The sequence below is a fragment of the Falco peregrinus genome, chromosome 2 (genome assembly GCF_023634155.1).
Source record: "Falco peregrinus isolate bFalPer1 chromosome 2, bFalPer1.pri, whole genome shotgun sequence".
Taxonomy (NCBI): Eukaryota; Metazoa; Chordata; class Aves; order Falconiformes; family Falconidae; genus Falco; species Falco peregrinus.
This window is the reverse complement of record NC_073722.1, coordinates 71,231,448-71,253,525: the sequence shown is the minus strand read 5'-3', so window position 1 is coordinate 71,253,525 and position 22,078 is coordinate 71,231,448. Positions and strand designations below refer to the sequence as shown.

The 22,078-nt window shown below is 46.2% G+C and overlaps 1 protein-coding gene and 1 long non-coding RNA gene across 5 annotated transcripts; one reads left to right on the top strand and one right to left on the bottom strand.

Annotated features, from left to right (window-relative positions):
* The first annotated feature begins 772 nt into the window (after positions 1-772).
* Positions 773-1,939, top strand: LOC129783897 (uncharacterized). Its single transcript, XR_008745988.1, has 3 exons — positions 773-817; positions 1,331-1,412; positions 1,826-1,939. It is a non-coding gene; the product is annotated as an uncharacterized LOC129783897 (long non-coding RNA).
* Positions 1,940-4,571: 2,632 nt separating this feature from the next.
* Positions 4,572-21,313, bottom strand: TRMT10A (tRNA methyltransferase 10A). Of its 4 annotated transcripts, none has more exons than XM_055797022.1 (8): positions 21,193-21,313; positions 19,542-19,843; positions 18,366-18,528; positions 16,393-16,464; positions 15,797-15,871; positions 14,410-14,559; positions 13,085-13,190; positions 4,572-5,922 (listed from the first exon to the last, which is right to left on the bottom strand). In XM_055797022.1, exons 2-8 carry the CDS (start codon positions 19,814-19,816, stop codon positions 5,690-5,692), a joined length of 1,074 nt encoding a protein of 357 aa, XP_055652997.1. In that variant the 5' UTR covers positions 19,817-19,843; positions 21,193-21,313; the 3' UTR covers positions 4,572-5,689. The 4 variants fall into 4 exon arrangements, with proteins under 4 accessions (XP_055652997.1, XP_055652996.1, XP_055652998.1 ...); XM_055797021.1 differs by having other exon boundaries at positions 20,946-21,254; XM_055797023.1 differs by having other exon boundaries at positions 21,144-21,254.
* Positions 21,314-22,078: the final 765 nt, after the last annotated feature.

The following is a 22,078-nucleotide window of genomic DNA, read 5'->3' as shown; positions in this document are numbered from 1 at the left end:
AAAAAGAGGGATGTGAGCATCCCACATGTAGAATATGAGAGCTTGGAAGGGAAATGGTGTCAAGCAGTACGACAGCTAAACCATAACCGTATCGTGTTCAGATATTTAACGCTACTCTGCTTTGGTAGTGCCGGGGAGAAAACATCATGCTATACAACAAGCAAGCCCAGGAGAAAGCCTCCTCCCCTCACACACAAAGCTTCTTTAGATTACTTACTGCCAGCAGTTCTACTTGGGCTGACACCGTTCTCTAGAAGCAACACACTGAGGTTCAGATCCAACTTTGCAGCTGTGCTCATAAATTCCAGTAAAGGATTCCTGCTGCCATAACTCTTTAGCCCCAAGCTGCAGGCTTAATGGCTTCCTCACCTGACTTCCACCACTAGTTACCCGGCATCACTCTCATTCTCCTCCAGCGTTACGCATTTGCCGTAGATATGTACTGCAATCTCGGCAATGTGTAGTAGAAGCTGTAACAGTTAACCTAAAGCAGTTAACCTACAGGTGTTCCTGTCCAAGCGAGCGACAGTTTCAGATGTGTTTTCTGCTGCACTCCCTTGCTGGGGACTAGTGTTAGCCCTACGTTTCACACTGCCTTTAAGCGCTGCAGAAATGGAGTCAAGCCACTCCTTTACACGTTGCTTTCTCTTTTGGAAAGCTTCTGCAGAAACAATTCCAAGCCTCTGCACAACCTGCACACAGAGTGGGACTCCAGGACACGCCTCTCACCCAGCGTTCCTCCCCATCCGTCAGCTCACGTGACCGTACTCGTGTCCAGGGGAGTTCTGACCTCGGTGACACAGATCAGGAAAAAAAGGTAAAGACACGAGGGCTACCGTACATGGATTCCTATCACGGTATGCGTTCTTAGTTCTCTTGAGGATGGTGTGGGACTTCAATGGCCAGATTTCCCACCGCCACCACCCCCGTGGGGAGCCTACTGGCTTTCGTATTTAGCATTTACTCCTTAGTTGCTCTCCCCTACCTGGAAGTTGCTATGGGCAATCACTGGTGGAACGACACAGCTGAAACTTGTTCTCTAAAAAGCAGCCTGTCAATCTGGCATGACACATGCAAGGGGCTTTCCGCGTAGTAAACACTCTTAGCGTTTCCTTGCGGTGTCTCTGAAGTGCCGCGTACACGGCGCTCATGCAACATCACCTTTTGCAGGCTGGCGTCCTTTGCTCACACTGTGGCAAACCTGATGGGACACCTTGGGCTAGGCCATAAAGCCCACACTCACACAGCTAGGGCTAAATGGAAACACATGCAAAAACTGTCACGAATCAGCTTCTCTTCTTTCATGGTCACTATCCCGTACGTCTTCTAGGTGCTGGATAAAATCAGCCAACTTTTGGAGACAGACTCCCTTACCAAGATCCAAGAATGGTTTGCAAGGGCAAGTAAACAAGGTAACAAAGATACACACCTGCATCCCTTTCTGAGAAGCACGCGCTCTTGTACATTCACATCAAACCCTGAAATTCTCATCGACCTGAGCTGAGTGGCGTTGCCGAGGTGGAAGGAATTGGGACCAGCAAAGTGCGCTGGGCCCAGCTGTGGCTGCGCTGAGCAGTCAGGTGACAGCAGACAGAAAGCAGTCACTCACACCTCAGCGCTCTCCGGTTTGGTGCGGGGCGGAAAAACGCGCTCTCCCACTGGGGCTCTGGGCGGCTGGGGGCGGGCAGAAAGCAAACAAAATGTCTCTCTCGTGTCTTTAAGCCCTTTGAAAACGTGGTAAGGGAACTCCTGAATTCACCCCCAAACATCCAGATCAGCAGCAAGTGGGAATTTGAACAAAATTTCTGCTACCTTCACGTTTCAGAGAAAGACTTTGTGTTCAGTCTGGTGGATTGAGAACTGACTGAGAAAGACGTGCTGAAATCTGAGGAAGGTGCAGCAGAGAACATCAACAGCCCGACTCTGCTGAAGCCTCTCCCTCCACATCGGAGAAGCCTAGACGGGGAAATGACTCCGGCCACGTAAAACCTGCAGGGAGGTTGCCACAATGAGGGATAAGCTAAACCCCACAACCAGAAATTTTTGGGTTCTCCTCCTGTGAAAAAGGTAACTTTGTGATTGCAGTTGATCATGGCCAGCCTTCGACAAAAATGCTCCTAAGTACAAGCCACGCCAGGCAATTTGATACAAGTGTAGTTACACGTGTATCACATTTGATACAAGTTTGAGACAAGTACCAAGTTTTAGCAGCACTGGAAACCCCTTGGAGAGCAACCTCCTTTTACATTGCGGTGCACGGTTTATACCTACAAAGACCATCAGGGCACTGGACTATCTCCCTTACGAGGACAGGCTGACAGAGCTGGGCCTGTGTAGCCTGGGGAAGAGTGAGAGGGCATCTCCTCAGTGCACATAAATATCTTTAGGGCAAGTGTCAAGAGGATGGGGCCAGGCTCTTTTCAGTGGTGCCCAGCGTCAGGACAAGGGGCGACGGGCGCCAACTGAAACACAGGAAATTCCATCCGAGTGTGAGGGAAAACACCTTCACTTGGAGGCTGTCGGAGCCCTGGCACAGGCTGCCCAGAGAGGCTGTGCAGCCTCCTTCCCTGGAGATACTCAAACCCCACCTGGACGCGACCCTGTGCAACCCGCTCGAGGCAAACCGGCTTTAGCAGGGGGTTGCACGACATGGCCTGCACAGGTCCCTTCCAACCCCAGCCGTTCCGTGAGCCTGTGACATTCTGAGGTCTGCTCCTGTAAGTCACACGCAAGCTGAAACTCCCTCTGCCAACAAACTCTGGCATCCGCCCTCATCTACATCTCGCCCTCACTCTCTGCAGGCTACGTCAGGCCTCCTCAGACCTTTCCAGCTACCAAAGCCCACTCTTGCACCCTCTACCCAGTCAGGGCAAGCCAAACATACTGGCGCTGCCAAGGAACGCCACCGTCACCTCTTTGTGCCCCTTCTGAAGCACACGGAGGCAACACAAGCCAGTCCCAGCGTACGTGATCATTTTAACAAAGCCACTCATGCCAGCTCTGACGCTGCCAGCATTTACTATTGCTTGGAACTCAGCTGGAGGAGAGGGTGAAGAGGAATCTTACCTAAGAACTAGAAGGAGGAAGAGGAAACCTCCAAAGCAAGCACCTCTGCTTTTCGACAGCGGTGCCCAGTGAGGCTTCTTTGCCAAAGAGCAGATGTGCTTCTATACTCTCAGCTGCGTACCGAACAAAGCCAAACAAGCCTAACAGCATCCTAAGCCTAGCCTCGTAATATACAGCTTGCTTTTCCAAAATGTTTTCCAGAAAGGGAGAAAGAACATCTTTTGTTCGCAACGCTGAGAAAGAGAGGTCCAGCGCAAGCAGACACGCTCTTCCCAGGGAAGAGCTACAGCTGAGAAAGTGTGGTGGAAACAAGAGGCCGTCCTGCACTCACACTCTACCAGAAATCTCACCTGTACCACAGCCGCCCCCAAACCACGGATATCCCTTTTCCAGCGGAGGCCTCCCCTATTCACAGCCGCTGAAGCATCTCCCAGCCACCTTCACATACAGAAATATGTGACCTGAGCACTTAGATTATAAAGACAGGCGTTCAGACTTCCTAATAAAACAATTTGATGTTCATTGTATTTTGTCCTCAAGTCATTCAACCCAACCATGCTGCACAGGTACATGAGACGCGAGCTAAATGAAAAGAGGGACAGAGGCAACGCCTTTTGGCATCAGGGTCATCTGTTTGCGTGACTCAGCCAGGCCTGCACAAAGAGCTCTTGTGTGTAGGCTTGGCTCTGCAGTCACAGACATACTGGGGTAGGAAGAGGGGCACGCACACCCTGTCTGCAGAGATGCACACCAAGCCCTAGGCACTGGGGAAGAAAAGAAAAAAAAAAAAAGAAAAAGAAAGACCCTGGACTTGCCACATGTGGCCTGCACAATGACTGCAGTCGTCTGCCTCACAGCAAGCTGGAATTTGCTTTCACAGCTCTCACGACTGGCAGAGAAGCAGCACACACTGTAGCATCCAATGCGGAGGGGGGAGACACAGACGAGACAGGATGAGACCAAAACCAGCCTTCCAATGCACCGTGCAAACCTCGAGCTGTTGAAATACAGCCAACAAGGACAGAAATGCATCTGGCCCTTTTTCAGGCCCTGTGAGTGGACTGTGAAAGCGGAAGAACTGGGGCTTACCCATCTAAAAGATACCTCTGCCAATTAAATCTCACAAAAACAAGGCAAGGTGACAAGTCAACCCTACTCCCATCTGTTTTCCAGACTCAGATGATTCGGTGCAGACAAGCTCACTCAAGGCATCTGGCCGTTTGCGGGGAAGGAGAGAAACCCTGGCAGCACAGCGTTAAAGAAGGAGGAGCTTAGCTCAGCGCAGAGCTCAGTGTTCTCTTTCCAAGGGCCCCTGCCTTCAAATCATGCCTACTATAGTCACAACTACCACCTCCATTCCCATCTCCCGCTGCAGGAGAGGAGTATGCCAAGACCTGGTGGCCTACCTCAGCTCGGCTTTCTCGTGCTGCTCACTCACTGCTGCACGTGCCCAGCTGTGCTAGAGCCCCCAGCGGAGCAGGCTGGTAAGGCTGAAGGAACGTGTGGCCGCACATTTAGGAAACAGAGTTTTTATGAATGGCTGGCCAAAGGCCAGTCACACAGAGTGGGCATTACTCAGGTCTGCCTGCCAACTCAGACCACAGAGGCAGAAACTCATTCGCACAAAGCCATGTAAATGGGGAACATTTTCCGAGATATGTAATTTCTGTACAGCTGCACAAGAGTAGGAGTCTGCCGTCTGCAGTAAATGGGGACGGAGCTTCTAGCAGGACAGGAGCTGGCAGTGCTTTGCAACTTCCCTGGTGTCTTAGGTGTAAACACTACAAAGTCAGCTGGAAACCAGACAGCAGGGTTAAGTGACCACACACTGACAGGGCTGTGGTAATGACTTGTTGAACGGGCCACACTTGAACTTGACCACATGCTTTTGGGCTGTACTCATGACTGTCTTAATCCCATTCAAATCTCTGTCCTGAGTGTTTCCTACCAGCTGTCCCTCAGCACCATGCTGCAGCAGCTGAGCCTGAAAACCTTAATTACATCGCAGAGGCCTCACAGGATCACTACTGAACAGAACCAAAACTAAAGCAACCACATTAATGTAGTCTTTCAACAGCACGGTTGCATTCCCTCCATGAACTTTGAAGCTGACAGGTCATGGAACAAACGTGGTAAGAGCCAGAAGGGCAATAGTTTGCAAGGATAGTTACAATCAATTGCACCTTCTCACCCATTTCCCTTTCCAAAGCACCCGTGACTGTATTTGCTAGACGTCTGACAACAAAGCTCTCTCAAGGGCACTTCACCCATCCTAGTAATAAAGAGAAGAACAAGGTTATGTTCAACGTGTGACTCAAGATAAGCATTAAAGCTGTTTGTGTTACGTTATCCTTGATCCCACCTGCCTGCCTTATTAGAGGCCTGGATTCACTAGCACGAGAAGCTGAAGCAGATTCTTACAATCACGTCAGGGTGCAGCAGCGGCAGAGTAACTCTCAAGGCTGCTCTGTGAGGCAGCGACGTTTCTGTGTCCTCTGATAAAATTAGATGTCCCAGCTTCTGAACTATTGCTTGTCCCTACCCCAAAAAGCTGGGAGTCTCTAGTCTTTAGGATGTGTCTGCTGTTACTGAGAAGGTTCGGGTAGTAGCCTGACTTCAACAGTCACACATCCATGTCAACTATTGCTAAATGCTCCGTGAAGTCCCCAGCTTGCAAACTAAGCTTCTTCTGCAAGTACTCCTTTCTATCCTTCTCCCGAGACGTAATCTTATCACTGCAGAGCTGGCCCACTCGAGAAATACGTGAACTCTTTGGAGTGCACAGCGAACGCAGAAGTAAGCAGGAGTTATGCACTGGATCGTGATGACTGAATATGGCCAAGTTTTCAGAGCCTCCTGAAAAACAAAAACAAACACAGAGCGCTAAACTCAGCTACCTGTGCAGCCGTTCCAAACAATGTCATGAAGCAGTCAAGAAGTAGAATAAAATGCATTAGAATAACACTGACTATTACCAGCTCTGTAACTTACTCGCTGTAGTTAAGTAAAGGAACACTTCAATTCTATCTGAGAACGACAGGAAGCCAGAAGAAACGCACTAACAGTGTCCTCGCAAGAAAGTCAGTCATGTCGCACACCTGGATTCTACAATTCACACCAGGGTAACCGACTTCCCCAGCGCACACCCACTCTCCTTCTACAAGAGAAGACAAGAAAAAATATCTAACAGGTGTTCCCTGCAACAAAGTAAGATGAGATTAAAAATACTGAATCACTCAAATGTCCCCCAATACGCATTGCTGGCCCCCTGACTTCTCAACCAGCTGACCACTGCTGCAGAGGTAGGACGTACTACCTGGCGAGTCCGCGACCTTCTTCACAGAGGCAGCCACAGACACTCGGGCATTAAACAAAGACACAGGACACAGCATGTGAAGTACGTGGCGGCACGTATATCAGGACCCAAGCAAAATACAGCACAAGGCCAAGACCGCTCAGCATGCTTTTTCCCAGGCGTGTCGGTCCATGGCCAGCCTACCAGCCTCCGCTTTCATGCTGCAAAAAGACGCTGGTGAGACAGGAGGACTGCCTCCCTGCTCTCTCAGGAGGAGTTGCAGCACCATGGCAAGCGCTGGAGGGGTCACAAATCGCACAAGCACGCTTGCTTTTACAAGCTGTTCTCTCAGAACCTCTCACAAACGTCCAAAGCCAAAGGTTTCAGCGTCTCGCATTTGACCTGACGCTGGGGCAATTTTCATGTGCTGCAACTAATTTGGCTGTTTTCAACAGTAACTTCACACTGGACTCACTGCAAGAATGGGCCCTTTGGGGCTTCTTGAACACGTCGCTTCACATAGCCGCAACCGGCTGCCTGAAAGCAAATCACCACTTTACTCTCTTAGGATCGTGTCTACAGCTGGTGAATACACTGATGAACAGCCAGGCACCTGAAGCATTTAGAAAAGGGTCAGTGCGCACATCGGTGTGAGTCCAGGCCCGCCAAGAACAGCCTCTTCTAGGTGGCTGCAGAACTGTAGGACGCTGAAAGGTTGAGAACGGCAGCAGCAGCCAGAGGGCTGAGCCCATCGAAACCCCAGTCTACTCTCGCTTGCTGTTCTATCTCGCCAGTTAACACATCCCGAGGACAGCATCCGGGAGAGACGACGCATGACCACAGGCATGAACTTCAGCCTAGTATCACCTGACGAGCTTAGCACAAAGAGAGAGCAAAGGGAAACAGCAGCAATGCCCCAACTCCTGGCTAAGGCGCCAGCGAGAGGACAGGAAGAGCGGGCGACTGAGACAAGCAATGTGTACAAAGAGGCCGCACAGCCGGTCCCCAAGCTGCTGTGATGCTGCCGAGCTGGAAGGCTCCCGGTGCTAAGAGCAACATACCGCAGAGCACCTTTTCCTTCTCTTTCTCCACAGGCAGGTAAGCTTCAGATTTGCAACAGCTTGATCTGAAAATACATGCATGCGCACGGCGCGGGTGCGTTGGCCTCATTTCACTGGCAACGATGCAGGACAGGCTGCGTAATGCCGTAAGAGGCTTTCGGACCCACTCAGAAAGTCTCCAAAGTCCCCAGTTTGTCTGTGCCAACTGCTCGTGCACTCTCAAGCCTGAGGAGATGAGGCACGTGTACGAAACCATCTTAAGGAAACCTTAGAGAGGCTGAAGAGCCTTAGATCAGGTTTAATAGGTGCTATGTGCATTAACGCGCAGAACCTCAGCTGTAACGATGTAGCTCCTTGTAATTGCATTGCTTGGCACGTTTACATCAGAGAATCAGTGTAATAGACGGTGGGCATACTCACGCTGCACTTCTTGTTACAGAAATAAGAGCAGCAATACTCTCATGAAAAAGCTGATCTCGTTTCGGGAACAAAAGCAATCACATTTCTGTAAAGCCTAACAAAAAAGCCCACATTACTTGAGCCACTAGCCACCCTTCTAACAGAACAGGCTTTTCTACGGCTATTCAAAAAGAACAGACAGAAACGCACCGACTGTAGAAAGCCACAACCTGTTGGTTGCCAACCCTTTACAGGCCTGTGGGGATCCCACTTCTACTCTCCGTTTGAAAGCAGTAACAACAGAGGGAGGAATGAAAATGGATACAAGCCAAGCCATGCCTGGGTCAGCCCCCTGATTCCAGCTCAGCTCAGAACAACAGTTACGATGACGTCTTCTTACGCTCTTCAGCTGACCCGCGCGGAAGCTGTACTTGCTCAGAAGCTGCAGTTACCTGGCTAGTCCCTACAGGAGAAAGGGATGGGGCAGGCTCACAAGCCTGAAGCGAAGCCACGCTTCCACGGTCTCCGTTTCCGTCCTTTGCAAGAGCACTTCAGTCAGTTAGAAATGAGTGGAACCAGAACATCCAGCCAAAACTGAGACTATGCCTCTTTTTGTAAAGGAAAAATATTTGACAGAGAAAACAATGCATGCAGGATCATGTCATAAATCAGACCTACTGAAACTCAGTAAGTGACTTGAAAGAGAGAGCTCCTGTCTCCTGGTACTGTTCTGAGGCTCCGTGATCAATTTTGCTAGGAGGACCGAGAAGTAACCAAAAGCGATCGTGACGCCTCAACTCCATGCGCACCATGTGCCAACCAAGGCACGTGATTCGCGCTTGCGCAGACGTCCATCCTGCTCAAGCTGAAGTCTAAAGCATTGGCGTAACCCCACGCTCGTAGCTCATCTACCGACCCCAGCTATCTGCGCATGGTATACAAGTCAGCGTGGCTCAGCTGATGGAAGGCAGTTTGGTTGCTGGTGATTGTCTGTTGAAGAGCTCAGGAAAATTAGAATTTCTGCTTGTTTGTGCCGAGTGTTCATGCACACTTGGCAACGGCACTAGCGGAACAGGTTGTGAGGTCACCATTCACCGCTTTCAAGAAAACTTAGGGCAGGAACAGAGAAGGCGGCATCCATTCAAATAGCATCTACTAATGCTCTTGGGTAACGTGCCCAACTTGGTATGTAGAAAAAATCACATTTAAAAGAATTAAAAAAAAAAAAAAAAAAAGGAATGCAATCGCATCCTTGGGAAACAAAATAAATTCTACATTTGCCATTACTTTATTTTTTACAAAAATAAGCTATTAATACGGAAGCTTCAAGGTAAAAACCCACATTTATCTTTGCCCTTCATGTCCAGGAACAGCTCTGGGCCAACTACGGAACTATCGAGCATTGGGACAATCCGGTGTCACAAGGGCAGCAGATGGTCTTTGGAGCGGAACCACTTCACGTCCAAACTTCATCCCACGGACTACGTATCCCATCTTTCCCATCGTCTCATTGTGAAGCCTAGTCGCTGTCCGAGTCATCGTCTCCATCTTTTTTTCCAGACAGAGCACGCTTGGACGAATCATCGGCCTCTCCCAATGCAACAGCCCCTTTCCGCTGTGGCAAGACACTGAAGAAGGCGTCCTTCCAGTCTTTCTTCTCCAGGTACGCCAGGATGATCTCAAACACTGCAACATCAAGAAAGACCACCAGCTCTTCAACAAGGAGGTAAAAGAACTGCTGATAGCACCACCTCCCACATCCATCCTTACAGAGCTTCTCATGCATTCGCTTGCAGCATCTTCAGGCTAAATCTGGTGAAGCACAAGCAGAAGCGCACACGGCAAGTCTGCTACAGCCGCAGCCTAAAGCCAAGCACACTGTGAGCCCCCAGTTACTACCGCAGCACTTTCCTGCAGCGGCTCCACTTTGAATTAATTGCCCTCGGGGACAGAGAGGAACGGCCCCCCACTACTGCAGCTCTCACCACTGCCCTTCATACAGGCACTAATGCTTTCCCACATTCGTTTGACAGGAATATTGCTGTGGATGCACCTTGACAAGGACTTGGTCCCCTTCCTAACATAAGCGCAGCTCAAAGTCTTCCTGAAACCTGCCGTCATTGTCTTCCTCTTACTTTTCCACCTGCGCTTGTGGCAAAAATCCTTATTAGTCTCCAACTCCATGACCCCTTCTTGCCGTTTCTAGGATGCTGACTCTAACAGCCATCTCCTCCTCCTCCTCCTCCTCCTCCTGTTTCAGCTCCTAAAACTTTCCCTAAGTGACAATAACCCCAGACAGCATTACATACAAACCTCACTGGCAGATTCTTGCCTAGAACAACCCCAGGCTATCCAAAAACCCACTCAACACAGACTGTGGCTCGGCAGCAGCAGGCAAGGCTGCAGGAGGCCCTCTGGCTGGCGAGTAAGCCAGACCTGGATGACAAATGTGGGACAGAGGGGTGGCTCGTCTGGCTTGGGGCTACAGGAATAGTGCTGACACCACCGGAGAATGCTGACTTCAAAGAACGCCCGCAGCACAAGCAGCCTCAGTGCCGAGCGACAGCATACGAGAAAGGTTCAAAGGAGCCCTGGAGGGAAAAAAAGCCTGACAGAGAATTAGGCAGGCATTCAGAAACGGGGGAGCAGCATGGATCTCATACTCGCCGAGAGCCAAGTTACAGAAAACTGTCACATTTACTAGAGGCTTCCTGCACCCAGGCTGACGGGACAGCCAGCTGCTCCCTGGGACGCTGATACTGAAGAGCTGGCCATTTCACTAAGCAGGCTATTCACCTGAAATGTACTGTGAAGGCATGAGCTCTCCAAGGACTGTATCACTATCGCTGTTACTGCAGAAAGCACCTGTGGCAAAAATGCCGGCTGAAGAGACAAGAGGAGTGTAAGGAGCACGTTTCCTCTCCCTTGCCTTGGAACTTCCTTTATCTGCATAGTAAAAACGGAACTGATGGAAACACAGTGGCTTCCACAGGAGAACAGAGGCTCCTTGGATGGGCTGCGATAGCAGCAACAGTCTTGTGCAAGGACACAAGGCGGCAGTGGGAACAGCCGGCAGCCTCCACTGCAGGCTGGAATGAAGCAACACCGTCTTGTAGCGTACGTTACAAAGCATTAGCCTTGGCATACAAACTGAACAGAAGGAAACACACTCTCCCAGCTACACCTGCAGCTGTGCTTTGCAACACAGTGTTTTACATGGATCTCAGATCATCCAAGCTTGATAGTTCCAGGTCGAGTCAAGGAAAAAAGAAAAGTCTCCTCTTACACCGTGTCAGTTTCCTGGCATCAAGTATTTCACACATACCCGTCTCCCTCATGCCTTTTTAACATGGCAATGCAGGCACCGAACTGCCCGTGGAAATGCATGGAGAGTCAATCCCAAGAGAGGAGGATTCTAAGTAAATAAGCAAAAAGCAACAAGCAAGTTGCCCTGTTACTGACGCCGCCAGTCTCCCACCACCAGACGGCCGGTTTCATTAAGGCGCTTCAAAGCCTGACAAGGCCGCTCGGAAGGACTTTCTCCTTCTACAGGACTTCCCAAATTCACACCTGTCACAAGAAGCTCCCCAGGGACAGGGCAGGCCCTGCAGTCTCCTCTGCTGAGCCCCGTACCGTCCTCGGCTTGCTTCCACTGCTGCACCGAGGCCAGAGTTACCAAATCAAAAGAGAAAGGGCGAGCAATGGTGCAGTTACACTAAGCAGCGCGGTGGATGTACTCACAGCAAAACACAAAAACCTCGGTGCAAATGTCCTTCTCCTCACCTACACAAAATTTAGAACAGGAGACTGGAGAGGCAGCTTGATTCTCTCCACCTTACTCATGCCTTACTGCCCTGAAAGCTGTCTTTTAGGCTCAGCTTGTAAGCTATCAGGGTTACAATATACAACAGCCTTTGGGACAGCTAGTAAAGGCACCTCTGCTTTTGGTGGTGGGGGGGTTGTGTTTCTTTCCTGCCCAGAAACCTTAAGCAAAACACTGCTCTAGTATAATCCTTGCCTTACGAAGTGTCTCCGCGTTAAGAGCCTTTCAGCCGTGATCTGAAAATGTTTGAGAAGGGCAAGGGAAGACAAGCTCACGCAAAATGAAAGCTCGCCAAATAAAGTGCAGTGAAATCAAATGCCTATTTAAATACCTGGCACCAGAAAAATGCACAAGACCATAAAGCAGATAAATGAAAGCATCAATTAAGCGACCCAGTATATCCAGCCCTTAAACATGTAGAAGAAAGCCTTCAGAAATATTGACACTAGAGGTCAGTATAAGATTATTGCAGGAAAACTCCAGCACAAAGCTATAGCTGGGATAACTTTGGATTAGTAACCCATAAAGTCCTATTATTGCCTACATAAAGCTACGGCTAAAGATCAAGTTTTAGAAATGTAAAATCTTAACAAAGACATGGATTCCGATGATAATACTATATTCTCCTCCACATGTAAATAATCTTTACTAGCATGCAAATACGTACCTCATCAACCAACGGCACTTTAAGAAAATAAAGTTATCAACAAGCAATGTGTTACAGAATCGAATAAACTTAAAATAAACTAAGGTAAGATAAAAGAATGTGAGGTGGGGCAAAACAGGCTTGGACACCATGTCAAAAACTTCCACAAAGGTCTGAGTAGGCTCTATTTTGCCTACACTTTTGTTTAATGACAGGGAAAGGTAATCTAATAGTAGAACTGAAAGTTTAAACGGAGTAGGATTCAAGACTCGGGTGAGCAATTGTATACTTCAATCAGAACCAAGAAAGCAGGTGCAGATACAGCTATGAAAACTCAGTCGGTGGAGTACTGCTGATAACAAATGAGGCGAGCCTACAGGTACCTAAGGAGTTACTGCTGAACAAAACTGTCCAAAGAGGTGAAAGCATTACAAATGTTTATCCTTCCCTGGGATAAAATACATGGGAAGTTTCAGCATTTTACTCACTTATACATTAAGCCTGGAAACAAGGCCAGGATGGTATGACTCTCAAAATTACTCATGGGACGTGTCAACACAACAGGAGGTGCACTTTTAAGGGGCTAAGACACCATCCTTTACATTTAATTGTGTCTAAAACAGTTAAAGGCCAGGTCAATTACTGTATCCCAAAGGCAACTAGATTCAAGTCCTATCAACATCACCAAGTAAGAGGTAGGCATCTACAGCACAGTGCACATGTTGAAGGTTCAAATGCTGAATATCACAAGTATATTCTAGAATAAAGTCATAATTTTGTGATTTAAAACTTACCATGATTGACAGCTAACACTTTCCGACTGTTCATCTTGACAAAATTCCCAAGCGGGAGCTGCGCGTGACCAATTCCCTGCTCTACAGCTTTTCTGTAAGTAATTCCCTGTGGGAAAGACACCAAAACAACTGGAATGAGAGTCACCGTTTCAGAGCAGCCCATACAGTTTCCTACAATTACATTTTCTGGCACGAGTTTTGGCCACAATCTTCCTTTAGGAGATAATTACAAAAGAGAAACTTACCCTGATTACACAGTACCTGCTTCAAGGGCTACCTCTGTAAAACTTGATACTTTGAATATATGACACATTGTGAGTACTGTCAAAAGGATCATAAACAAAACTGGTGCATGCAGCCACAGTTCTAGAAAGTGTCAGCCACAGCCTGCTTTAAAGGTGATCTTACAAAGTTACTCAGATCGCAGTAACCAGGTATTTTTCCAGAGGAAGAGTAAAGGAAAAAGAAATGTTGTTTTCTTTTTTAAACCTGGCAACTCCCGTGTCCAAGATGGGAAAAAAAGACCTCTTAACACTGTGCAAACACTTTATACCATAATGACTATATCAAGGATCTGCTTTAGCTCTCTCCTAACTTTCAGCTGTGGACTAGTTGCTGAGGTACCACTTCGTAAGGTTTAGGACCCATCCCTTTTTGGGGGATCATTGAAAATATCAGCATCACATTGCAATATTAAACATGTCACCAGAAACTACATAAAAGTATCTTCGAAGAAAAAGCAGTAACAGTGCTTTAATTTCCTGGCTGCAGTCTTTGTGACATTCCAGGTCCACACAGCATGATCCCACATACAGGTATGGAACCAGATGCCAAAGGTATGTCTGTTACTTAGCCAAGTTCTCCTGACAAGCAAACGCATTAAACTGAGACATCCAGGATTCAAGCGCTGTTCTTCATCTGTATTTGGGCACATGCACATACAAGCGCACGCACATGCACAGACACACAAGTACATGAACAGAAACCAAACCCTTTTGTCTGAAAGTAGAACCCTCAGTAAGCTGAGCAGTGTTATTAATTCCATTCCTAGATTTAAAATTAAAAAATAAAATCCTACCTAAAAAGCTCAGCATGGCTGCACTTTGGAACACAACCTATTGCTAGCAAGTTTTACTTTATAGCTACCAGAACTACCAAGTCTTTTTCCCCATTTCTTCAAAACTTTTTTGAATTAAGTCTTTTTTGAATAACTTTTCTTGTTATTTATTTTTGTTAGCTCACACAGGAACAGCATTAATGTCAAATAAGGTGCAAGGGAAAAAAAAAAAAAAAGGCTCTCTAAGGAAACGGACCCCACAGTTTACCTTGTGGTGATTGTGATCCACCAGTCCTCCAATCACATAGGCTTTCTTCTCATCGAGCTCACTGAGAACATCTGGGGAATCTGAGGTAAGATATACTAGGTCTTCTTTCTTTATTAGCTCACTGTAGTGCTCTGTTCTAATTTGGATATCCTGAAAAAAAGGTAGTTGAAAGAAGTTACATTCAATTATTTCTGATTAATTGCTGGGCAAGATTTACAGACCCGAGATGGAACCAGCAAAAATAAATCCAATAGTATGTAGTCATTCCGCACCCCTCATTCATGTTTAAGTGCATAGCCATAGCACAGTGCAGATCGATTTCTGCATAAGTAACTCACAGGTCCTACAGCACTGACTTGTAAAAATCACCAGAAAATTTTCTGAAACCCCAAAAGAACTTTACGAATCCTTAAGTTCTTGTGATTCCTTTCAAATGTTAACATATTTCTCCTAGGGATCCAAGTAATTTTCAAGTCCACCTTCCTAAAAAAAAGTCAAACCAGAAGTAAATGCTTAATTAACATTACTTCATTGATCAGAGAGGTTTATGCTATGCTTCTGCAAAGCAGCTATCGCAGAAGACATGCTAAAAGTAAAACTTCTTCTTTACACAGAGTGCTCTTCATCTGAAGTTGCTGGAATACTGGTTTAACAGGAAGTCGCAAAGAAAGCCAACATGAGTTTGACCATAAGACAATCCACTTCTCTAAAGACCACTTTAGTGTTGAGAGGCAACATGACTGAAGTGAAGGTGCACACAAGAGAATCACATCATGACTTCAGAGCCTTATTTTTTGCCAAGAAAAAAAACCCCATTGTTAAGACAGATGACTGTCAGAACTGCCGAAATCAAGCAGTCTTGCTTGGTCTATCAGAGAACGGAAACTGTTTAATAACATTATTAATAATAATAATTTATTAATTTTATTATTTATTATTAATTTAATTTATTTTTATTATATTTATTATTTATTATTTTTTATATTTATTTATTATATTTATATTTATTATTATTATATTATTTATTTATTTATATTATATTTATTATATATTATATATATTATATATATTTATTATTATTATTATAATAACCAATTATTATTAATAATAATAATAAACATAAATAATAATATTTAATAATAAAATAGATGTGTGCAGAGTTTTTCAAGCAAAAATCAAATCTAGATTCAACACAAGCAGTCTTTGGCTTATTTAAGTTAAAGTAGTTAAAAACACAAAGACCCACACCATTTCTAACATGCTACTGCTCTGACGTCATAGAAAAACCCACATGGAAAAAGCACAGGTCCCTCACAACGAACAACCTAGTTAGCAACTATAATCAGGACGACTTTTTCTCTTTTTACAGAAATAGTCAATTATTCACCTTCCAGTTCACCCATCCTTTGTCATTTTCATTCATGTTGCACTTCAACTGTCCCCCGTGGCTGGTCAAATAAAACTTCGAAAAGAACAAACAAGAGGTACAAAATACTGAAATGTTAACACGTCAGTCTGTTTCCTCTCTGTACAACACACTTTCTACCCTTAACTATTTGCTGGGTTTAGTTTTGGGGGTTTTTTTGCTGGTATTTGCTAGTTCTAGTTGCTAGTATTAAAACCAATAATTCTTTAGATGAAGTGGTACTAAGACCATATTCATACATATTTAAAAGACAAATATGCACTTACAGTCACTTTTTTTTTTTTTCCATCTGTCGAAGATAATACTGGGCATCACAGTATCTTAGTGGCATGCCAGTATTTGGCACTCTTCATCTGCATGCACTCACTTTTTTTCATATATATGGAGAATTTTGTAACATGTGGCTTGAAAATTAACCTACTACAATAGAAATAATTCTCTCACTAAAAGAGGCAGATTTTTTTTCTACTACAGTTCTCACCACTTAAGCCACAGCTACCTTTCTCATATGCTTGATACATGGCAATACAGTCAGTGCTCAGATTGTTTAAACATACCTGCACAGGATGGAATGCTTTGCGATTTTCTGCATAACATCTCTGAATTTGCTTGTGAAGCTTCTTAACATCCTGTATACAACACAATTTGTTTTTACATAGTCCTTCAGACAGAGCACCACAAAATGCTTTACCGTGAGCCAGTCAGAAGCTAAAGAGAGGAAAAAGGAAGCTTTTAACTGGCAAAAGCGATACTGATAGTGTGGACATCAAACCCTGAGAAAAAAACAGCCATTGTGAAGGGATTACGCTGACAAGGAAACACATCTTCCACAAAAGTGTGTTTAGAGACACCTCTACATGTGTGCTTGATTTGCATGATTCTAGGAAATAAACAAAACAAAAAAAATCACTGGAATTTAATCATATGTAATAACATACTCAAAATTATCTGAGGAATCAAGCAGATTTATCGTTGTGACAACACCCATGAAATACATGAGAAAACCCTGAGAACATAACAGTTCATATTTCAGAAAACTGCGTTTGCTTAATTAACGTGAAGAAGCCCCAAATAATACAAATAATTTAGTAGCCGGCTCTGGCATTTTGACCTGAAAAATTGGAAACAGGTAACCAGTACTACTTAAAAGGCAACAGACTTAATTTTCAGCTAGTTATGGTTTTTGTATGGTATATTACACAGTTTTATTCTCAGTGCCCCCAAAATAGCAGTTTGTAAGTATAACTGATTCCCATTTTAAAATGAAATATCATTATATTGCTTTGATTCATGTAGTACTTTGAGAATGTTTTGTTATCTCTGTAAACTAGACTTTATCATTACAGTATTGTAATGCAAGTTTTTACAGACACTAGCAAAGCATTTAATTAACCCCACTGCCAAAGGCCACAGCCACCTTCGCTTACAATGCTTCAGCCTTGCCAAACATGTGCACAAGTGCCAGTTTTTAGATCACATTTAACAGGGGCTCTGCCTGCCTGACCAAGGAGGGAAATGTGTTTCACGAAGGACAAAGCTCAGCAAGAAACGCCCAGTCAGCATCTCCAAAACTATCAAGGGGGTTCTCTGGTCTCTTCTGGAGCGCTGCTGAAGGGTTCCTCAGGGAACCAAGTTCCAAAATGCCATCTGGAGCTTCCCAAAAATTCTGCAGCGAGGCAGCAAAAGCCTCCGCTAGTGCTATACAAGCCCGGCATTACACTCAACAAGTAGCCAGACTGGCTTTGCAAAAGCTTGAATTCAAGCAGTCCTGCAGAACAGCAAAGTCCCTGGCAGCAGCAGGGCTCAGGATAACAGGGAGGGGAGAGGTCTGCCTCAGAAACCAAAGGCTGCACTCCTAGAGGAGGCTGCAGATTAACATACTTTCCTAGTAGAGTTAAAGCTTTTTGATCTGAAAACACCACACCAAGTGCCTTGTTCAGTGGCTGAATATATCATGCTGAACTTTCTGATATTTACCTACCCTGTGATCATCTCACCCATCCTTTCATCCACTCTAAAATTTTAGGTATGAGCAGAATAGCGTCCTCCTGTCCCAACTGCTTCTCATGTGACTGAGAAGAAAAGCTCAGTATCATCATGACGCTCAAAATTCTCATTTCCACAGATACTTACTAACACGGCTGGGAACCTCACATCTACTTTGAAAGAGAAAGTAACTGGATGTGGCATTTGCAGCCCCTCTAGCAAAACTATTTTGAGGCAGAATTGCATCTAACTTCATGGTGAACACACGGCACAAACTGTTTCCATATTCCTGGTTTTGGAATCAAATCAACTTACTGCATCTCCATGAATGCAAACAAAATCTTTGGCAAGCTTAAATAAAGGTAACATTCCAAACCCTAAAAAATTCAGCTACTGACATAAGCAGGTCTGGGAGTCATCACAATCTGAAACATACTAACTGTCCTCTGCAAGTTGCTCTCCAGTTTCTGTGCTCTGACATTGCACCAATACTGTCACCAGAGGTTCTTTCAACACGTATATGTGATGGGTAAGTTCCTTTTACCTTCAGCACCATCAGATCGTCAAAGCTACAGTCCACAATGAGGCGAAGTGTACTAGGAACAACTTCCCTTCGCATACGCTTTCTGACATTCCCTTCATTATTGGAGTCCAATTTTGACTGACGTTCTAGTTTTCTCTTCTGGCGTTTTTCTTTTCGTTTCTGCCTAAATAAACAAACAAATCTTCAAAAAACAGTGCCAAATCTGCTGAGGTATGTGTTGTGCACCTAAATGCATACTTTCATATCAAGGTGGCTGTCCCCTGACTGTGGTAGTTTAAACTTATCCTGTTGCTTGCATTTGTGCTAAGCTGATGCCAGCATGAAACACACACTCCATCTTTCTGAGTGTGTACCTCCAAAGACAGGCATCTAACACAAATTTAATGAACTCAATAGTGGAAGTCATGGATTTAAGGATGCTCTGAGTCAGGTCTCAGAATAGAAACAATCAAAAAGATTGTCAAAATTGCAGTATCAGGGTCAGAATGTGGGAGGCAATTTACCTCCTGTTCCACTGAACAGTTTTTCAAAAGGCTTCCGAAGCAATTGTTTCTTCCTCCTGCTCCCCCAGTGCGAGCAGGCAGTTAGTCGGGAGATCACATTCTGGAGACAGCTACTTTAACAACCACTGCCTCAGGAAGTCACTTCACATTCAGCACATCAAGGATAAACTACGACCAGCCCACTTGCAGATACATAACGCACTCTCTCAACAGAAAAAAACAGAAGCTCATCATCTTCCAAAACTATGTTAACAAATCATAAACCAACATAACTTGTAGCACAGCATTTCATGTGTCAAAAGAAATTTTTTTATTCACAGTCTTTGTAAGATTCACCAAGTACCAGCGCCATGGAAAGAGGGCACAGCCCATTCAGAAAGGCACAAGGCCACATGCTATTTCTCCCTTCTGACAAACCAAAACCACGCAAGTTTGAACCTCTCCTGATAGCCTCGGCAAGCTGAGAAACACTTCCAGTATGAAGAGGGGATGCTTACCTTTATACCTTCTTCATATGCAGGTGGAGTAGCCTGCTTTAAACCTGGCACGGGAGAAAACTGGTTCAACTGCCTTGACTTGCTAAAGCAACCTACACAGAAATTCTGCTGACACATGGTTACTATTGGCACTAAACACTAAAAATGTCCTTGGAAAGCTATTTTGCAAACCGTACCTCCGTAGATCTTTCTGTTCTTCCCACTGTTTCTGCTTCAGAAGCTTCTTCCTTTGCCTCTTGGACACGGGCTCAAGGCATTCTTCCTTGTCTGAGCCTGCCTCCTGTTTCCCTACTGGACTGTCACTTGACTTCACCTCTCCTTCCACATCAGGACCGTCAGGGGACATGGCATTTTCCATTGGCACCTCTGGCCTTCCTGTTGGCATTTCTGATGACATGAGCTTTTGGCCAGGTTCACCAACTTGTTTCTTAACACGTGATAAATGTGTCATGAAAAGCAAACTTTTCCCTCACCAATTCTGTAAGACAAAACAATAGTACGAGTGTTATTAACAAGCTCGCATAAAGTATCACTCTGCACCTACCATAAACCTGAATAAAGAAACAATAATGAATAAGAGACAGCTTTTTTTTGTCTAAAGCTAGGTTAGTGTCTCTGCAAACAGTAACACATAAAATACTGCAGAGATAATAACCTGTGTTCAGTTCATGTCTAAAACTCTGCCTGCTACATCCACAGCTATTCCAGAGTTTGCAATTAAAAATCTTGTGAAAACACAACTGCCTAAAAGTCAGGAAGCGTACTGGCTTAAATGTCAAACAAAAAGCATAAGCAGCACTATTGTGTGTACAGAAACTATTTTCAAACAGAAAAAATCAGAGGTATCTTTCAATATAACTATGGCAGCATGTTAGAGAAATATAATTTTGAAGAGACTAAAGCCCAGGGGGGAGGTGGGGGGGAGGAAGGGGGTTGTGTGTGTGTGAACTAGCTGTACCCCTCCAAAAACTAATTTTTATTTCTTCTGAGAACCAGAAACATTGGCCATCTGTCAGGGGACAAAACACAGGAAATAAGGGAATGAACAACCTAAACTGTTACTCAGCAAAACACTCTCCGTTCGAATCAAATACAATTATACCTTTCCAATGTACCTTTCCAATGGCAAGTGTTGTTTTTTCATACTAATGTGCCCCTGTACTCAATGGTGGCACAGTTTTTCCAAAGATAACTACTTCACTGGAGAACACTGCATCTACAGAGCCAACATGCAGAAACAATGCCCTGGCTTCTTCAGTAACAGAAGAGCCAGAAAACTCAGAGCAGCAGAAAACCGTAAGGTTTGGTTAACACACCCCGATGGCCCAGTACGGCAGTGTTAAGACAGAAGGTCGAGGGAGTAGAGACGACTGTGGGTGCCAAACACCATGGCCTCGCGTGGCATGAGTCTGCCACCACCACAGCACGCACGCCCCGCAGATACTGCGTTCTATACATACATCTGTTTACATATATATAGATACGTATACACACATACAACTATATATACGCATATCTCTGTATACACACATTATATACGTAGAAACACACCCATTATTTCTGCTCACGCGCCAAAGTACCTCATAACTCCACAGGACCAACCTCCCCCGCCCACAGGAGCCCGCGAGGGCCGTGATCCCCCCACAGGCGGCAGCTCCAGTCGGGCGTGGGCAGGGGGGTCACACTCCCCAGGCCCTTGGGAGGCCGCCATTTCCTCCTCCTGCCATCTGAGGAAAGCCAAAGCCGAGCCCCAGCCCCAGCTCCCCGCTCCCCCTCACCGCCTCAAGGGGTAACGGACGCGGCGGGAGAGCCCGGGCAGCAACGTACCCGCCAGCCGCCCCACGCGCAGGGCCGCGGGCGGGGGGGGCCCGCGGAGGCGAGAGGCGGCGCAGAAACCCCACCCCGCGCGCGCACCTCCCCGCCGGCCACGACTGCAAGTCCCGGCGAGCAACGGGCGGCGGTCACGCGGCGCTGAGGGGGCGGGCTCCGGCACGCGCGTCCAAGGCGAGCTCCCCGCTCCGCCCCGAGGAGCGGCTGTTGGCTGCGGCGGGGAGGGAGAGTTGCGCTCGCTCCGGTCCTGCCGGGCGCGGCGGGGGGGGAGCCACGCTGATGGCTCTGCCCGGAGCCGGCTCTGGTTTCACCTGGAACAGTTTGCAGCCGAACTAAAAAAAAAAAAAAAAACAAACCAAAAAAACCCAAAAAACCCCCGTATATTATATATATTTTAAAAAGCAACAAGCATAAAAAATGCGTTTGAAGATCAGCCTCGGTGTGGGTGGGTTTTTCGTTCGGTGTCAATGCTTGTAACAGACACTGGCAAGCTGAGGCTGTTGGTGGCTGCCGCCGCCCCTACCAGGGCGGTAGTGAGTGAGGGTGGATGCGGCCGTGGCCAGGCTTCAAGGCCTGCCCTTGCAGGCAGGTGCGCAGAGGAGCAATTGCTTTGAAATTAGCAGGAGTACGTGCTGGCAGTCCCAACAGGTGTGCCAGTGCCCCTCTGAGAAAGCTGTTTTTCCCCCACCTTATGGCTGTGGTGACTCCACGGGATTAAGAGCAGTGAAAAGTAAGAAAACCTTATTTTTATCTGATAGTTTTGATGACACTACTGAGTTCACACAGGGGCCAGTGAAGTATTTTTAAGCGGTGACATTCCTGAGAGCAGACTTCTAGCTCCAGAGGTCCCTCAGCAGAGCTGTGTTCCCTGCTCCCTTCATGC

Bases quoted from the DNA above. Each gene is read 5' to 3' on its own strand.
- TRMT10A (XM_055797022.1), bottom strand. From the start codon at position 19,816: ATGACACATTTATCACGTGTTAAGAAACAAGTTGGTGAACCTGGCCAA. The intron at 15,872-16,392 runs GTATGTTTAAAC...TTCTTTTCGAAG, and splicing joins AAGCATTCCATCCTGTGCAG to TTTTATTTGACCAGCCACGG. The intron at 5,923-13,084 runs GTAAGTTTTAAA...TTTGTTTTTCAG, and splicing joins AGTGTTAGCTGTCAATCATG to GAGGCTCTGAAAACTTGGCC.